General features: G+C 40.3%; 1 protein-coding gene across 1 annotated transcript; it reads right to left on the reverse strand.

Annotated features, from left to right (window-relative positions):
* Positions 1-18,426, reverse strand: LOC135463686 (60S ribosomal export protein NMD3-like). Its single transcript, XM_064741064.1, has 15 exons — positions 18,302-18,426; positions 17,093-17,227; positions 16,383-16,476; positions 15,202-15,282; positions 13,980-14,108; positions 12,419-12,509; positions 11,598-11,676; positions 10,130-10,226; positions 9,209-9,326; positions 8,161-8,303; positions 6,587-6,702; positions 5,055-5,127; positions 2,675-2,781; positions 1,059-1,129; positions 1-394 (listed from the first exon to the last, which is right to left on the reverse strand). The coding sequence occupies exons 1-15, from the start codon at positions 18,343-18,345 to the stop codon at positions 258-260; spliced, it is 1,515 nt and encodes a 504-aa protein (XP_064597134.1). The 5' UTR covers positions 18,346-18,426; the 3' UTR covers positions 1-257.
* Between the last annotated feature and the right edge of the window lie 226 nt (positions 18,427-18,652).

Consider the following 18,652-nt stretch of genomic DNA (forward strand, 5'->3'; position numbering starts at 1 on the left):
GATCCCAATGGACACCATCTTCATCATGGATGTCATCAAGATCACAATGGACACCATCTTCATCATGGATGTCATCAAGATCACAATGGACACAATCTTCATCATGGATGTCACCACTGCATCACAATCACCATGAAGTTACCTTTTTCATGGTTTTACACAAAAAGATAACACAGAATATTGTGTACTGTTAAGACCATACTACCAAGTATAACGCAAGATTATAGATGTCCACCCCAACCCTATAGCCTTTTGCTCTACTCTGTCATTTCTGCCCCAGCCTCGCCCGTGGCATCTCCGCCAATATGAAGATCATCTAACATCTCCTGTAGGCTAATTTGAGGAGCCCCTTCATCATCAGTGTCATCGGTATCCACAGCAATCTTTAGTTCATCTAAAATAAGACAAGGGTTGACAATTCCATTCATAAATATGCATACAAATGGTTCACAACTTTGTAATGAAGCACCAGTTGTAATGGTACCTTCATAAATGCTGACAGGCAGTTGCTTACACATACAAATGCTGACGTGTTTTTGCTTGCCTTCATAAATGTGGACACACCTCTGCTTACCTTTATAAATGTTGGCACGCTGCTGCTTAGCTTGATACATGCTGGCAGCCTATTGCTTACCTTTCTAAAAGTTGATACACTGTTGCTTACCTTTAAAAATGTTGACATCCTGTTGCTTATCTTCATAAATGTTGACACACTGTTGCTTACCTTTATAAATGTTGACACCTTGCTGCTGACTTTATAAATGCTGACATGCAGTTGCTTACACATACAAATGCTGATGTGTTTTTGCTTGTCTTCATAAATGTGGACACACCTCTGCTTACCTTTATAAATGTTGACATGCTGCTGCTTAGCTTGATACACGCTGGCAGCCTATTGCTTACCTTTCTAAAAGTTGATACACTGTTGCTTACCTTTAAAAATGTTGACATCCTGTTGCTTATCTTCATAAATGTTAACACGCTGTTGCTTACCTTTATAAATGTTGACACCTTGCTGCTTACTTTATAAATGCTGACATGCTTTTGTTTACACATACCTTTATAAATGTTGACATGCTGTCTGAAGGCAGGATCCTCTTCCAGATCTTCCAGAAAATCAGTGTAGTCTCTGTCAAGACATGGAAGCAGTTGAAATTAAGTCATGTTTAGTGGCAATCATTCGCTGCCATCCTAATAATTTATTAGTTTATTTAAATTTTATAGATCAGCATTTTGAGTATATGACAAGGAGCAGGCTAACATGGAGCTATGCTGCTCCAGCAAGTAACTCTGAATGCTGAAACCGTTTATCACAGTGGTATTACGAATAATTTTAAACAACCTATCAAAACCATTTGATAATCTGAGAAATTTATGGCTTGAGTGAGAAACAACTAAACTAACTTTTCCACGTGTGACATGTTGATTTTTGCCTGCTTTGAGAGCTCAAAAGGTGTGGTATATGGTTAACAGCAAGTAATCTTGAATAAACGTTATCTAAGACCATTTAAACATCTTAAATTTTACATGTGCTTTCGACTGCTTCTTGCAACCGAGGCCGAGAAAACAATGCAGGCGTGGGAATAAGATTCCCCGTCTAATGTAGGAGTAATTCAACCATCATCTCATTAGCGTAAGCAATGGGATACTGGGAGAAGTAAAAATTGGGACGCACGAAATACTAAGCGTAATGTCCGACATTCATATACCATTCGTAGTCCGTAAAGGGCGTTCCAAGTCGATAATCGCAAGATCCATTTCCAAAACAAAGTTTAACACTAGCTCTCAAAGACAGAGGTATGTAAGAAATTATACAAATAGGAAATAAAGTCGGTAACACACAAGAGAGAAGCTGTCATCAGTTTTCAATGATGCCGGGCAGACAGTGGATATTCCAGACATGAATTCCATATCAAAGTCCAAATTCGTAGTCCATAAATGAGTTCCCAGTCAAATACCAATTAAACCAGGTATCTCAGTCGCACTTTGATTGCAACTGTTCATAAAGGCATCATGCAGATGTAATGAGCAAGGCTGCCTTTAAGCCCCTAGCTCCAGGTTAAGCAGTATTAGATACAGTTCGAAAATGACGAGCGTTACATTTGTTTATTTATTTATTTATTTGATTGGTGTTTTACGCCGTACTCAAGAATATTTCACTTATACGACGGCGACCAGCATTATGGTGGAAAGAAATCCGGCACAGCCTGGGGGAAACCCACGGCCATCCTCAGGTTGCTGACAAACCTTCCCACGTACGGCCGGAGAGGAGCTTGAGCTGGACTTGAACTCACAGCGACCGCATTGGTGAGAGGCTGCTGGGTCATCACGCTGCGCTAGCGCGCTAACCAACTGAGCCACGGAGGCCCCCACGAGCGTTCCAGACCTTGAGCGAACAGATTGTGATTAAAAAGTAACGGACGATTATGTCCTTTCAGCGACGCTGGGCATTCCATTGCAGCGTCAACAGCGTGAGACATCACAGTGGGTAGACCAAAGACGTCACCACATGACCACGCGGCATGCAACGTATTTTTAAAAACGTGCAAGTCCCATGTCACACTAGCGCCACCTGTCGTGAAAGGAAAATCTGCTGGTGCCCCATTAAACAGAGAAGCACCCTAAACAGTAGGCCATCCTACCACTGCCCCTTTCAAATGTACATGTAACTCACCTTTCTGTGCTTGCTGTCTCCATCTGAAGGTTACTGTCCAGGTGTTTCAATTTCCACTTTCTTCGCTTGATCCTTTGAGACCGATCAAACACCTTCTTAACAATGATCTACAAGCAAAAAAAAAAAAAAAAAAAAAAAAAAAAAAAAAAAACTCATAAAATCTTTAAAAATGTGACAAAATAACATTTGGCTTTACCTAAATAACTTAAAATTTCAACCACAAAAGTGCTTTTTAGAGGCAAAGTCATGTCAAAAACATTACTTTCAGTGCTGAAACTTACAATTTTCCACTAGAATACCATCCAATGTTCCAAACAAACTTTTAAAACACCTTTCTAAAATCAACAGAACTCTCAGAATCAGGAAAAATGGGCAAGTTAGTCGTGGACTAAATACATAGGTAAGTAAAGCTGAGAAGTAAGCAGTTGTTCTTCAATGCACAAACCATACTGCAAGACAAAATGGTCCTGAAGGTTCTTCTGTACATCTGGCTCATCAATGGCTACCTTACAGACATTACCATGAATCACTTTTCCACTGTGCGATTTTAGTCAATATTTGTGTGTGGTGGAAACTAGAGTGCCCTGAGTTAACTAAACCATAGGTCTCTCCCACATACCTCTACAACCAGCCTGATTTAACATCATGGCCGAACTGGTGATATCTGGAACTGACCACTGGTATTTGACCACCATATATCCATGCTTCAGACAAGTGACCCACACTTCATTCATTTATTTGATTGGTGTTTTACGCCATACTCAAGAATATTTCACTTATACGATGGCGACCAGCATTATGGTGGGAGGAAACCGGGCACAGCCCGCGAGAAACACACAGCCATCCATAGGTTGCTGACATACCTTCCCACTTACATCTGGAGACGAAGCCAGCTAGAGCTGGATTTGAACTCACAGCAACTACATTGGTGAGAGGCTCCACACTTCAATTTGTCTGATTGTTGTTTAACATCATATTCAAATTTTTTCACCCACACCATAGGGGCCAGTGTATTGCGGGTAGAGAACACTGCAGTGCCTCAAAAAAAAAAACAAAAAAAACATGAAACCTCTGGGGTCATATAGGCACACATTTCAATCAACGTGTACAATGCATGTTATACACAAGTCATACTGGTGTCCAGTTAACTTGCTGTTTTGAAGACTACATCAGAAAGCGCAGCTGACGGCTATTGTCACCAAAGCCACGAGGGCAATGACTGCAGTGAGTGAGTGAGTGAGTGCTGGGGGTTTAACGTTGTACTTAACACCTTTTCCATCATATGACAACGATGGAGTCCTTAGAGTGCATGTAATGTGCCTCCCTGTTGCAGGACGGATTTCCACCGCTCTTTTATCTAGTGCAGCTTCACTGAGACGCCTTACCGAGGGCAAGTAAGCCGTGACCATTGAGGGTGGCAGATGTCGAGGTACCTTGAATGAAGTCCATGTTTTACAGCTCGAAAGAGTTCGGCAAAGATGTCTAATGTATTTAAATAGGGTCAGGACTTTAAAATTACCTTCAAATTGATTTAAAAAATACAGGCGTTTTCCTAGGCTTTCCAACTAATTTTACAAAATTCAAATCAGTCTCAGAGCTTGGTCTTCAACTCGTTTATCCTGATAAAACTCCTTAACTTGTCATTAGTAATATAATACTGAGGTCCACCCAACCACAGTTTACTCCAAAAAACACACCTTTTAAACGGGAGAGTGACCTCAAGGGAAGTAATTTGGTCAGCCCTATTCTAATTAAAGGCATGTATTTGGATATAAATAACAAATTTACAATCAAAAAAAATTATCAGACATTCAACATATCCTAATTTAATACACAACATTATCATGCCAAGATGATTAATACCAAGAGGTGGTCTCAAATACTCACCATCCAAAACATTTTCAAGTACCCTTTTGTCTTGCAGGAAACAATCCAAAACAATATTAGATTTATTATTTATTTATTTGATTGGTGTTTTATGCAGTACTCAAGAATATTTCACTTATATGATGGCGGCCAGCATTATGGTGGGAGGAAACCTGGCACTGCCCAGGGAAAACCCACAACCATCTGCAGGTTACTGCCAGACCTTCCCCCTTACGGCCGGAGAGGAAGCCAGCATGAGCTGGACTTGAACTCACAGCGACCACATTGGTGAGAGGCTCCTGGGTCATTACGCTACACTAGCGCACTAACCAGCTGAGCCATGGAGGCCCCACCAAAATAATATTAGAAACCATATTTACCAATAACTTTTCATGCTCTTTCATTTGATATCTGCATCATTTTCATGCTTTCTTTCCCCCATTAACCACTCAAGCACAATCGCTTCCTATCCACACCTTGCTTGTATGATCAGAATAAAAGTCATGCTGCTTACCACATCGGGGAGTTTGTCTGCTCTCATCTGCTCCAGTTGAGGATGATTCAAGTTGGAGTTAATGAGGTCAAATCTGCAAAAAGGGTCATTACATTCAGGAAAACATCTTCAGAAACATTTCCTTTGATAGTTACATTGGCCGTTACTCTTGGTGGTTACATCAAGATAAAGGAATTTCATGAAAAGCAAGCAGTAAAGGTTTTCAATTTGCTATGCTAGCGTTCTGATTATGTTTATATCCGACTTCCATATTGGCTCTAAATTGAGACTGATTTATCAGTTCACTTGACTGATTTTTATGCTGTACTCAAGAATACTTCCCATTATGGTGGAAGGAACCCTGGCATAGCCCGGGGGTAATACACCACTATCTGAAGCTTTCCAGCATAACCTAGATTTGAACTCACAGTAACACACTGGTCAGAGGCTTCTAGGTCATTTGTGCTGTGCTGGCATGCTAACCACTGGGCCATACAGGCCCCAAATTGAGAACAATAATAATTATATGATATTAATGCCTTTCATGTTGTGAGCATTGTAAAATAAAACAGTTGCAAAACATTTTTATGTCAAGCACATTAAAGCTGAAGTGTGAATGTTCTCAATTTGCTACTGGAAGTTCACGAAGTTGTTAACATTTGGTGACAACTGTACTAGGCTGTTCTATTATTTTGTACTGGTTTGTATTAAAAGCATAGCCTACATGTATGTGTGACTAGAAACAAACCATACAAATCTGTGCGGTGTTATCTCATCAAGTTGCCGGGTTTAACTGGTTTTGACATTAGCTCATCCTGGCGTTATACAGTGTAGCACGGCTACATATGTTTTTAACATGTTAATTTATTTATTTAATTGATGTTTTCGCTGTACTCAAGAATATTTCACTTATACGACAGCTGCCAGCATTATGGTGGGAGGAAGTCTGGCAGATCCCTTGGGGAAACCTACGACCATCTGCAGGTTGTTGACAGATCTTCCCATGTAAGGCCGAAGAGGAAGCCAGTATTTTTTGGACTTGAACTCCCGCTAACAACCCGTTTTTACCATGCGTCAAGCTCACAGTTACAATCAAGTAACCGTAATTCATCAACTTTTTCGCATATGGAAGAGTAACTTTCAGTGCAATTTATTCACATTATTAATCTGATTTTGGAGACAAAAACTTCATTGATTGGACTGGCCAGTTTCAGAGTTTTCGCAAAAAGTATAATTTTCCAAGTCAGAATATGCTTGAATAATCCTTGGAAAAATGCAGAAAGGTTGAAGAATTAAAGTAGCTGTAGCCCAACAAATGGGGCAGGGCTGAATTCAAGCCTGGTAGGACCTCACTGATCAATGGCAGTCAATTTCGAACAAATTCAAATATGTCTACGTGTATATGTACATGTACTTACTGGCTGTGGGTTTCCCTCGGGCTCTGCCTGGTTTCCTCCCACCATAATGCTGGCCACAGTCGTATAAGAGAAATATTCTTGAGTATGGCATAAAACAACAATCAAATACATAAATAAATAAATAAATAAACTTACCCTAGTACAATGTCCCCAGCGTTCAATAGGTGGCCTAAATGCGTGCGACAGTAGTACTGCTGGTCATTTGACCCCAGGTCACTCATTCTGGCCACCCACAGATCTGCTAACACATGCTGGAGAGACACAGAGAGAGAGATTGTTCGATCAGAAGTGACACTAAAGTACAGACACTGATACATGTTGATTTGCACTGCAAGTTTAACAGTTTTAATGTCTTAATGTGCTTGTATGTTAAATGTGATGACCACGACATATTGAGTAATTTTAGACCAATGATGTCTAATAAATTGCAACTGACATAAATGCATTTTTTTTTTTTTTTCAACAAAATTTTGCTTAAGCCATAGAGCTAGGGGATGCGCAAGTTGCTATTATCACAGAATAAAACCCTAACTGAATTAAACTGACAACAGGCTGTTGGTGGAACGCAACTGATCTCCAAAGACTTTTTTAAAGACTTTCTTTCCAACCTTACCAGCCTTACTAGCCTTATCAACCTGACCAGCCTGACCAACTTTACCAGCCTTATCAACCTGACCATCCTTACAAACCTTACCAGCCTTACAAGCCTTATCAACCTTACCAGCCTTACCAACCTTATTAACCTGACCAGCCTTATTAACCTGACCAGTCTTATCAACCTGACCAGCCTTACAAACCTGACCAGCCTTACAAACCTTACCAGCCTTATCAACCTTACCAACCCTACCAGCCTGACCAGCATTGCTGGTAGCATATTATCAGCAGGACCAAAGTATACTGCTAGTTAGGGAATCAGATACCAAGGCTGGCATTGAACTATTATCCACCATTAAAGACAATCATTTCAACCACCTGGTTAAAATCAGTTAAATTCTGCATTATTACTTCATAATTAATTTATTTATCTATTTATTTATTTGATTGGTGTTTTACGCCGTACTCAAGAATATTTCACTTTTATGACGGCGGCCAGCATTATGGTGGGAGGAAACTGGGCACAGCCCGGGGGAAACTCACGATCATCCGCAGGTTGCTGACAGACCTTCCCACTTACGGCCGGAGAGGAAGCCAGCATGAGCTGGACTTGAACTCACAGCGACCGCACTGGTGAGAGGCTCCTGGGTCATTACGCAGCGCTAGCGCACTAACCGACTGAGCCACAGAGGCCCCAAACTTCATAATTAAAGCTGTAACCATAACAGCATCTGTTGTTACTTATGTTAATCTACTATTTATGTTACTCTATACTTAATGACCTGTGGCCCTGGGATCACAAAACAATCTTAGACCGTAGTCAAAATTCCAATCAATAAACTTGAGATGTTCCTTTCTGTTATTTGTTATACGCTGAAAATTGTTTTACAATAACTTACCCAAAATTTACCTTCTCAGGTAATATTTTGACCTTGTCACGTAGCAGAAGTAACAATTTACAGTCATTTGAAATGGTTTTGTGATCCCAGGGCCTGATATTTCGGTAGGGATTTGGGATTTACATGTACCACAGATAATGGAAACCACTTGTTCCCAAATTCAACCACTGACGCACGAGCGAACTAAAAATGTTCAATTCCATCCCAGTAACAAACCTTGGTAGATGCATGGGCTCTGTGGGGTTTCTCTTTCTCTGGCACGGGGTCCACCTGCATCACCATATACTCAGTCATCTCTTTAGGAGAACAGAGGCTGACAAATGGAGTCCTCCAGAAGTTTGCGCCACTCATTTCTGCCACTGGAATTAAGACAAGTGTATTAGGTATGAACAAAACTGAACACCTATCCTCAGGTGTAGTTTTAATGACTCCTTTCATATGTCTTGTTGTGTGTGGCAACAGTTGGAGGGTAGGTGATGTGGCAAAGGACATATGACAATGACCCTGGAGATCAAAGGCCTAACAAAGTGAGATTTTTAATAACTTCAAATTAAAATGTTCTTTGGCATCAAAAATGGTGGGGGGAAGACGTTCAGGCCACACTCAGTCTCACTTGTCTCTCACTTTTGCACAAGGAAACAACAATGTTTCTGATGGGAGAAGCAAAGCAACATCTACTCTATAAGTACAGGTAAGAAGAGAGAGCACTATAAAGACTGATTTGATTATTCTTTGATTTATTTATTTGATTGGTGTTTTACGCCGTACTCAAGAATATTTCACTTATACGATGGCAACCAGCATGGGAGGAAACTGGGCAAAGCCCAGGGGAAACCCACGACCATACGCAGGTTGCTGGAAGACCTTCCCACGTACGGCCAGCATGAGCTGGACTTGAACTCACCACATTGGTAAGAGACTCCTGGGTAATTACGCTGCGCCAGCGCGCTAACCAACTACACCATGGAGGCCCACTTATTCTTTGAATCATAGAATATATCTTAATTCCATTTGATATGAACCAATGAAAATTTGTACTCATTTGAAAAGGACTTTTCCTCACATGGAGCACTCAATGGCTAACACAGATGAAGTCATTATTCCCTCATATTAAAAAACCAGTAGGTGTCTTTCAACAGAGCCAACAGAATAGATAGAGATAGAGGGTCTATTGCGGAGGAAGTGGTATAAGCTTACCACAAGATCTTCATATTTCATGCCAATGGGGTAGAATCTAAACTCTTCATGGATGTTGAAGACTTACTCTGTAGGGTATTTGGGTCAATCAGCTGTATGGTTTGCGCCACGCGCAGACAGATACAGAGACGGCTGATGCTTCCCAGGGACTGAGCCAGCTTCTTAGGTAGGCACACAATGTTGTCCTGGTGACAGAAAGAATTTCAATTTCACATGATCTATGTATCCAACATTCAATGAAAAAGTATCCGCAAGAAGTTTAAAAACTTTTGACAATGTATTTTTGTGATGTTGCAGAAGATATAGCAGTTCAAAATGAGCCAAATTGTGCATGCTCAATCGAAGTTTATTACATTTAACCAATTAGGTGCGATTTCCATAGCCCCAAAGATGCAGTGCTTACGCCACCCAAACCATGTTTTGCCTATTCACTATTTGACTATGGGGTACACCTGACATAGGTGGAGGTCAATTGATCAAAGAACGTCAAGTAACATAAGATGGAAGTTTCAAGTTCTCACTCTCTTCTCGTTAAAGGTAAAAACAGACCTACTGTATCATGTGACTAGTGAAAAATGTTAGGCAAGCTTTGCTGATTGATTGATTTACTGATCACTTGTCTTGCTGTGTTCCAGAGGCACAAATGACATATCTTTCCTTCAAAAACTTCTCAAGTTCACAAACGCTCAGTTTTTCAATTATCCCCACTGCTCATCTACTCGAAACAACTGACAGTGAAACTTTTTTCAGGCACTTACATGTATGTTACAGTAAATATCATCAGTAATCGTTGCCTAACATTTCTTATTTTTCCTTTAGCGACACAAGAGGTCTTACTTGAAACTTCCCTTCTGTCACAGCCTCATCAGCCCTATTATCAGTCGACTATTTACTTTCACCAACATCCAGAGAACAATCATAGCGAGGAAAGAACATCATCTTTAAGAACAAAGTTTTCTTTCCCTTTCCACCTGGTCGAGTGCCTTACCTTGCATATAGGTACAATCTCTACAGAGAACGTGTTCTTGTAGTTAAACGTGTTGTTGTGGACATCATGGGACACCAGCTCCTGGGCCACCTGATATCTGGTAAAAGGGGAGAGTTAATAAGCCTCCTTCATAGTTTGTGCAGACTCGACATAGGTTGCCATTAATTAGATTTATTTATTTGATTGGGGTTTTGATTCGAACTCAAGAATATTTCACTTATACGATGGCGAGCAGGATTATATTGGGAGGAAACTGGGCAGAGCCCGGGAAAAATCCACGACCATCCGCAGACCTTCCCACGTAAGGCCCAGCATGAGATGGTCTTGAACTCACATTGACCATATGGGTGAGAGATTCCAGGGTCAATGCGCCACACTGGCGTGCTACCCCCCTCGGCGACGTCATTAACGCAACATGTATGCAAATAATATGCATGCCTGCGGTCTGAACTGATGAAGTCACAAAGAGTACAGGGTCATCACACATGAACTGCGTCACAAAAAACAAGTCCTTGCTGACGCCATGATTCTGCAAAAGTATACAGACTTGCAGAATAAAACTGTTAAGATGACGAAGATCTATTCTACACTTAACAACTGATTATATGGGGGCACTATTTCTGAATAACAATTGAAGAATACCTGCTCTTGGAACATGAATATCTATTTTCTAAGGCAACAAAGAAAATATTGGAATGGTTTGAAAAAGTGGAATACATTTGTCTAGAATATTTTCCTTGTACATCGGCTGCCCGGCAGTGCCCAGAGTAAACCACATTATAGGGACATTTTTGTTTAGTGCCATATCATTCACCATCAATGCGATGGCTAGAGGAAACCAGTGTTCCTGTGGAAATCCAACTATCTTTGACAAGTTTATGACAAGCTTTTCTATGTGATATAAGACTAGTACATATATACATGTAAGCGCTTTAATTCTTCAACCTTTTCAACTGCCTTTGCAACCAATATTTCGAAACATTCTGAGAGAACTGTGGGTGGTGCAGATCAATAACGTGCACAGTTTTATGAAGCTTGCATCTTTAATGACACACACAAATCACTTTCAACATTATTTTCATAATAATTGCATTAGTTCCACTGAAAAAAGTACTTCAGTGGTTTGAAGATTTACAAAAGGCCATAACTGATTCAGCTAGAGTTGGATTTGAGTCTGAAGCTACATAGGACGTTGGCCCAGCAATTCAAATGAGCTACTTTAGCCAGTGGTTTCCCAGTTTCACCGAAAATAAGTTTATTTTTCAAATTCCAATGTATACAAGTTTAAGCATGTGTGACGTAAGTTTATGATGTATGACTAGAATGGACATTGCTCTACCATCAAGCTGTTGTACACGAATGTAACTTTCCAGGGTGATTTGATTACCACTGTTGGTAATATGCTATTACAGCTAACATCTTCAACCACTAACAAACTTCTTTAGACAACTGGTGAGCAGATACTCACTTGCAAGGCACAGCTGACAACAAGAAATCAACAAGTTTTCTGGCATCTTGTTTGGCTGCATAGTAAAAGTCCAAACCCCCTAAAAACAATTACATGATACTGTTTCAGACGTCATACATGAATTCAATGATATAAAATAAAATAAATAAATAAATAAATCATTATTAAATAATGATTTATTTATTTTATTTGACTGGTGTTTTATGCCGTACTCAAAAATATTTCACTTATACCATGGCAGCCAGCATTAAGGTGGGAGGAAACTGGGCAGAGCCCGGGGGAAACCCGGGATCATCCACAGGGTGCTGGCAGATCTGATAATAATGAAATCTTTTGACCCTCTTCCCATTTTTTCGTTCAGTTCATTTATTTGACCGGTGTTTCACACTGTACTCAAGAATATTTCACTTATACGATGGCAGCCAGCATTAAGGCAGGAGGAAACCCACGACCATCCACAGGTTACTGACAGACCTTTTCACATACAGCCGGAGAGAAAGCCAGCGAGAGCTGAACTTGAATTCACAGCGACTGCATTGGTGAGAAACTTTTTGCGCCACACTCTCATGCTAAACCCCTTGGCCGCAGAGGCCCCTCTTCCAATTTGACATATATCCTAGCAAAAGGGCCGAAAGCTTGTGAAACCTTTTGCATTTACGTGGTGATGCTTCACATTCCTCATCCTTTACATACCACCAAGAACATGCAATGCACATAAGTTATATCCGACGCTAAATAAATGTACCGCTATGCAAAACTTATGCATGGTTTGAGCTTGATTTTAACACTGGGATCTGAACCATTCCCATCAATCTACTTACCATGAACTGGCTTGATGTTAACGGTGTTCAGATGTGCGCTGTGTTTCAGAATCAACTGTTCAAGGTAGAAGAAAGTCTTCTTATGAGTTGTCTGCAAAACATGAAGGAATCTCATATATATACAATTGTGCTAAGACTGACAAAGAACAGTTTATACCTTTAGAAAGTCCAGTCTCAATTCATTTTTGTGTAGTTATTTATTTTGTGATATGATTGTGCAGCACCATTTTTACATGGAAATGATGAATGGATGGATGGAGGAAACTGGAGTGCCTGTGGTAAACCACCGACCTTTGGCATGTGTTTGGCAAGTTTCTGGCCAACTTTAACAGTACTACATGTGACATACAGATGTGCACACTATATTGAAACATACACTGAACGCAACAAACAGCCACATGAGCATGGTTGTCACTAAGGCCCCACGAACAGTGAGTGCCAGATTGTACAAATTCTCTATCCAAGGCTGGGTTTGAACTCTGGCGTGTCCTAGCAGTTCAAAGACCACAAGCACTCAACTATGGCCCATTCCCAGTTCAGCTTCAAGTCATAAGTTTTTGACAGGTATATTTACATCCATTTCTCTTGAGGTCATCTAAATGGAGCGCATTTTTAAGGGTGGGGGGTGGGGCATTTTTAAGAGCATGCTGTGGCTGCATGGGACCACTGAAAATGACTACTGGTGAGTTTCAAAGTTAAAGCAGCTTAAGCTGGGTAAGACCTACCTTGAAGATAGGTATTAATTTCATAAACTGATCTGAGGAACCGAGGATATACTGTGAAATTTTTTTAAGCCAATCAGGGGGAAAATAAAACTCTGTTAATCCAAATAATACATATGTACAAGCACAGCAGACAGCTTCAACAAACTTTGTCTGCCCGTACCTAAGCTAAAACAACGCAGACATCATTTAAGACATCCTGATAAGCTTATCTACAACTCTCAGTAGCTGATGTCAGGTTTTTCTACAGTATGTTATCTAAAAAAAAAAAAAGAACAGTTGTCACCTTCCTTGCATAATCCATACTTCAAACAAAGTGTCTCACTTCCTGTGGTTTGATGCCTCAAAAACTAATTTCGCATTATGTCATAGATACAGTAGTATGACAAGGGAGGTAATTCAGAGTAGGCACATTGGTTACTCCTCACAGTTTTCAAGTGATGTTATAGCAGATCTGAACCAATCATCAGCACACTCTTTAGTCATGTGACTAGAGTACTGCAGGTGAAAACAAACCGAATTTAGCTCAGGTGAAATAGGCCTTGAATATGATTTTAGCATGAATAATGATAAATATAGCTTCACCATAAGAAATTCTGCCTGGAAAAGAAATCAAATGTACATAACCTTCAAATATGATAGTTTCATTGTCCTAGAGTACTTTAAACTTCAAAAATCAGCAAAAGTCAGCATTTCACCCATTTAGCTCCATGTTATTTATCACCTTCTGGTCCTCAAAGCTATGAATATAAAAGCTCATGCTAATATAAATTATAGCAGAAAACTGAAACTTTAACAGTTTCCTGAGGTAATATAAGGACAACAACTTGAACAACAACCTTTTGTCTGACTTGAACGACAGCCCGCCAGAAGTCCTTGGCCTCGACACGATGACAGTCATCGCACATGTGAAAATTCACCGTGAACTCAACGACAAACACCTGTTGGAGGACTGCACCATTCAGCACCTGGAACAAGGGAAGTAACTCTTCAAATACATGTGTACTTGTACAATCTGCTGGATTCAAAAGCAGCATTACTCTCCCTACCTCAACCCCAAAAGGTGACAGGGCATCGTATCCCATGATATATGTATTGTGATTTTTCGTCGTCTTGGAAAAATAGAAACAGGAAGCCCTATTCATTCACATGGTTTCAACACAATAAAACTTTCAGCTCACTTTGCCAGCACAATCATGATAATCCACATACATTTATTTATTTATTTGATTGGTGTTTTACACCGTACTCAAGAATGTTTCACTTATACGACGGCGGCCAGCATTATGGTGAGAGGAAACCCACGAGCATCTGCAGCTTGCTGAGAGACCTTCCCAGGTATGGCCAGAGAGGAAGTCAGCGTGAGAATCCCTGTATATGAATATAAACTGATACAATTGTACCAAATTGTGCAAGTACTAGCACTGAACTCTACAATCTCACACTGTGTACTACACCTCCATAGGGCAGTTTTGAGTTCAAATTCCTCTCTCGCCACAGGTAAAAATAGTCCCTCCATATCATGTACCCCAATTCTTCAACCTTGTCAACTGCCTCAGCAACTAATATTTCCAAACATTCTGAGTGAACTCCAAGGTGTAGAGAAATAGCTTGCATCTTTAATGACACAACCAAATCCTTTTCAGTCTCAATTTCATAAGATTTAAGTGCATAAATTCCACTAAAAAGAGTGCTTTAGTGGTTAAAAAATGTCGAAGATTTAGTACCTTGTCAAAAATGTTACGCAACTTTTGTTGACATTCATTTGCTGATCACAGAGGCAGAAATGACACTCCTTTTTTCAGGAAGTTCACAACTGTTCATCATCTCCATTTTCTCCATTGTTTATCTACCCTCAAACCAAGGTTAGTGTTAATGTAACAAAACAAAATGTAACAAAAGTAACTACTTTCCATGTTGAGGGCAACATACACTCTGTTTTCCAAGCTCCCCCCCACAACTGATGCTGCACAACTTACACTGTTTTTCAGGCCCTCCATTGATGCTGCACAACTGCATGCTTGGTTTCTTTTTCCTGGTACTTGTTTACAGATAACTTACCTCTTTTTGGACAGTCAGTTTCACTTTGATCCTCTTCGAATGAGGCTCTGTCCACACAAATCCAGCATCTATCAAATTGACCTGCAACAAAACTTATTTAATAAATGTCATGTAACTGCTTAATTTTTCCAGCATATTGTACTAGAACGTATGAGCAGGTGATTGCCAGTTTCTAAAAGTCTAGCCTTTTGGTTACACTAGGAAATACTTGCTTGATTTACTGGATTGGGGTTTTACGCCGTACTCAAGAATATTTCACTTATATGATGGCAGCCAGCATTATAGTAGGAGAAATCCGGGACAGCCCAGGGGAAACCCATGACCATCTGTAGGTCGCCGACAGACCTACCCACGTATGGCCGGAGAGGAAGTCAGCATTAGCTGGACTTGAACTCACAGCGACCGCATTGGAGAAAGACATTGGAGCTGCGCTAGAGCACTAACCGAGTCACTGAGGCCCCTACTAGGAAAAAAAAACACATCATAACATTATGTACTTCACATGCCTGATTAGGTTAGCTTTGAACATATTGAACTGATCATCATGAAAATTAACAAAGTCTGGTCATACATATACATGCAGGAGAGATGTAAACAAAATTTTGCAAATATCTGTGAGTGCTTGGTGAGTGCTTTGTGAGTGCTTGGGGGTTTAACATCGTGCTCAACAATTTTTCAGTCATATGACAACAAAGGAATCCTTAGGGTGCATATAATGTACCTCCTTGTTGCAGGGCGGATTTCCACCACTCTTTTATCTAGTGCTTGCTTCACAGAGACGCCTTACTGAAGACAAGTAAGCCGCCCTGCCCGAGCCATTATACTGATACGAGTTACAACTTCGTCTTTTAAAAGTCTTAGGTGTGACTCGACCCAGGATTGATCCTGGATCTACCGCTCCCGAAGCGGGCAAATATATCTGTGTGCTGCATGTATGTTCTTCAGAGTTTGTGATCAAAACCACATCCAAAAAACCTCAAGGTACATCAAGACTTAGAGGGAGACAAATATTGAAGCAAACGGGTTTATATCATGGTGAGAATGTATGCAAATTTTTATGGAAATCGGCCTACAACAGACAAAATCAGGTCTACAGACAGACAAGGAGCTTCCAGGATGCACCAACAACTTAATTACTGAGGGCGTAAAACAGGCTTGTGTAATAAGTACTTTGACTCTACCTTATTCAGTCCTTTCAGTTTCTTAAGACAGACGCCGAGGAGTTCTCGTGACTCCAGTTGAGCAGGCACCCATTGTGCCGGAGGTTGTAGATACCTGAAACAAACCAGTATTACCTGTATATAATACAATTTTATTTTTCTTCTCTTTGGTGTGAAGGAGTGGGGGAGGCGTCTAACCAATATAAGATATCCCAAAGTTTTGGAGAGATTCTCAAGATAGTGTTGGCCTGGAAATGGCAGAGCGGTCATAAACCTCAACAATTCCCTAAACACCAATAAAACTGTATCCCTAATATCCTGACATCCAAAACACTGCTTACAAAACAGTTCCAACATTCAGTAACCTGCCCACAGTTGCTTCTTCACAGTAGTTCAGGTTTAGTCTATTAAGTTTGAGCACCATGTAGGAGCTTATGTCTCATGTTTTTGCAGCAGAACTGCGCAGCTTTCCCCCTGTTTATAGATGGGATTTGTGCACAATTTTTGCAGAAGTACAGGGCAGTCTGTTTGGGGATTACCTCTCAGTTTGTTCAGTAATGTATTTACCTCTAACAATTTAAACAGAAGCACAGAAAAGTCTGTCTGGGGATTCCATCTGTTTAGTCATGTACCTCTTGCAATTTTAGCAGAAGTACAGGACAGCCTGATTTGAGATTTTAGCAGAAGTACAGGACAGCCTGTTTGAGGATTCCCTCTATTGAGTCACATACCTCTCACAATTTCTGCAAAAGTACAGAACTGCCTGTTTCGGAATTCCTTCTGTTATGTCCACTCTGGTCCTCACACAACCCACGCACATGTTGGTTGGGTTCGGCTCAATCTGTGTTCCGCACTCACAACACAGACTATAGAAAAACAAACAGGGTATACATAATACTCAGATTTTGGAAAACGGCGTGCGGAATTTGGGGAAATTTTAATACAGAATCGCATATTTTGAGAAAGATGTAAACGTATCAGGGTGCTGTGTATTTAAAGTTAGGTTACCTGGTAGGCCTACTTAACTTTGGTCACATACCTTGAATGCATTAACCAAAATCAAATATGTCACATTCGCAGTTCAGGATGAACACCACTACATTCCCCCAAATAGGGCAGCTGTGGTCAAATTAGCACCTAAATGCGGACAATGACCTTTGAAACTTGAGGTTGCAACTGCTTTTCACGGCCAATAAAATAGCAACATTTCAAAGTAACACATTCTATTTCTCATTTTCAGTTGCCCCATTGTTTTTACCATCATTTACAGGGAATTGGCGGTACGATGTCCAATGCAGAATTGCAATGAAACAGCTATTCAATGAAATAAGCATGCCACCACTAGGTTAGAGCACAGGCTGCCAAGTGAAAATTAGCACCCAGCTCCTGTATACTGCGAGATCTCGCTAAGTTTCTATTAAAAAAAAAATGGCAGCCATATGAAAAGCGAAAGTGACTTATAGGCCTATACAAATCACATTTTTGTTTCTAAAAGCTAAGTGTTCCAAACTTGCCCCAATCAAATAAATAAATAGGAACTTTTAAGCTGAGGTTGGTAACATGTAGCAGAGTGACTGCTTCACTGAAGGCATCAACCTTGTCTTTTCAACTGTCACATACACGTAACAGCGTAATAAATTCATGACACATCTCACTCAAAACAATAATTTTTTTTTGTGAAGTTAATGACTTCCACCATCACGCCCCCCTCGTCTCATTTCAACCTTATTTATGTTTAGCTTAAAAGTCATCATTGTTTTAGACAACAATGCTTAGTGTGGTAAATTGAGTTAGCGCAACTGCCTGCTTTTTCCCCAAGTTAAAAATATTTACCAACGAAAACTGCGCGCTTTATAATGAACAAATTTATTAACCACGGTTTGGAACACCACTTCATTTAGTTTTGACAAAAGAATTGAGGAAATGTAAACATGTCTTACATGAAACCGATGACATTTCGGTTTGTCTCCGGCACGTATTCCATTTTTCTTCAAGCGTCAGTCAAAAGAGATTGTGAAAACTTCTACTGAAATCCAAGGACTTCAGGCTGTTCTATTGACCATGTGTTGGGTAATGACGAATGCATCCGAAGCTAACATAGCAGATACGTCACCACTGTTTCGTATTCAGGTGATCTACGAAAATGCATTCAAAAAATTGGTAGCTGTAAATACAATTTGCACAACGTATTGAAAATTACTCGGTAATTTAAAAAAAAGGGTGATTGAAACGACTTGTGCTCAGGGGAATCATCCCCACACCAAGTTGAGGGACTAGAACCTACCGCATAC

The sequence above is a fragment of the Liolophura sinensis genome, chromosome 3 (assembly GCF_032854445.1).
Source record: "Liolophura sinensis isolate JHLJ2023 chromosome 3, CUHK_Ljap_v2, whole genome shotgun sequence".
NCBI classification, from domain to species: domain Eukaryota; kingdom Metazoa; phylum Mollusca; class Polyplacophora; order Chitonida; family Chitonidae; genus Liolophura; species Liolophura sinensis.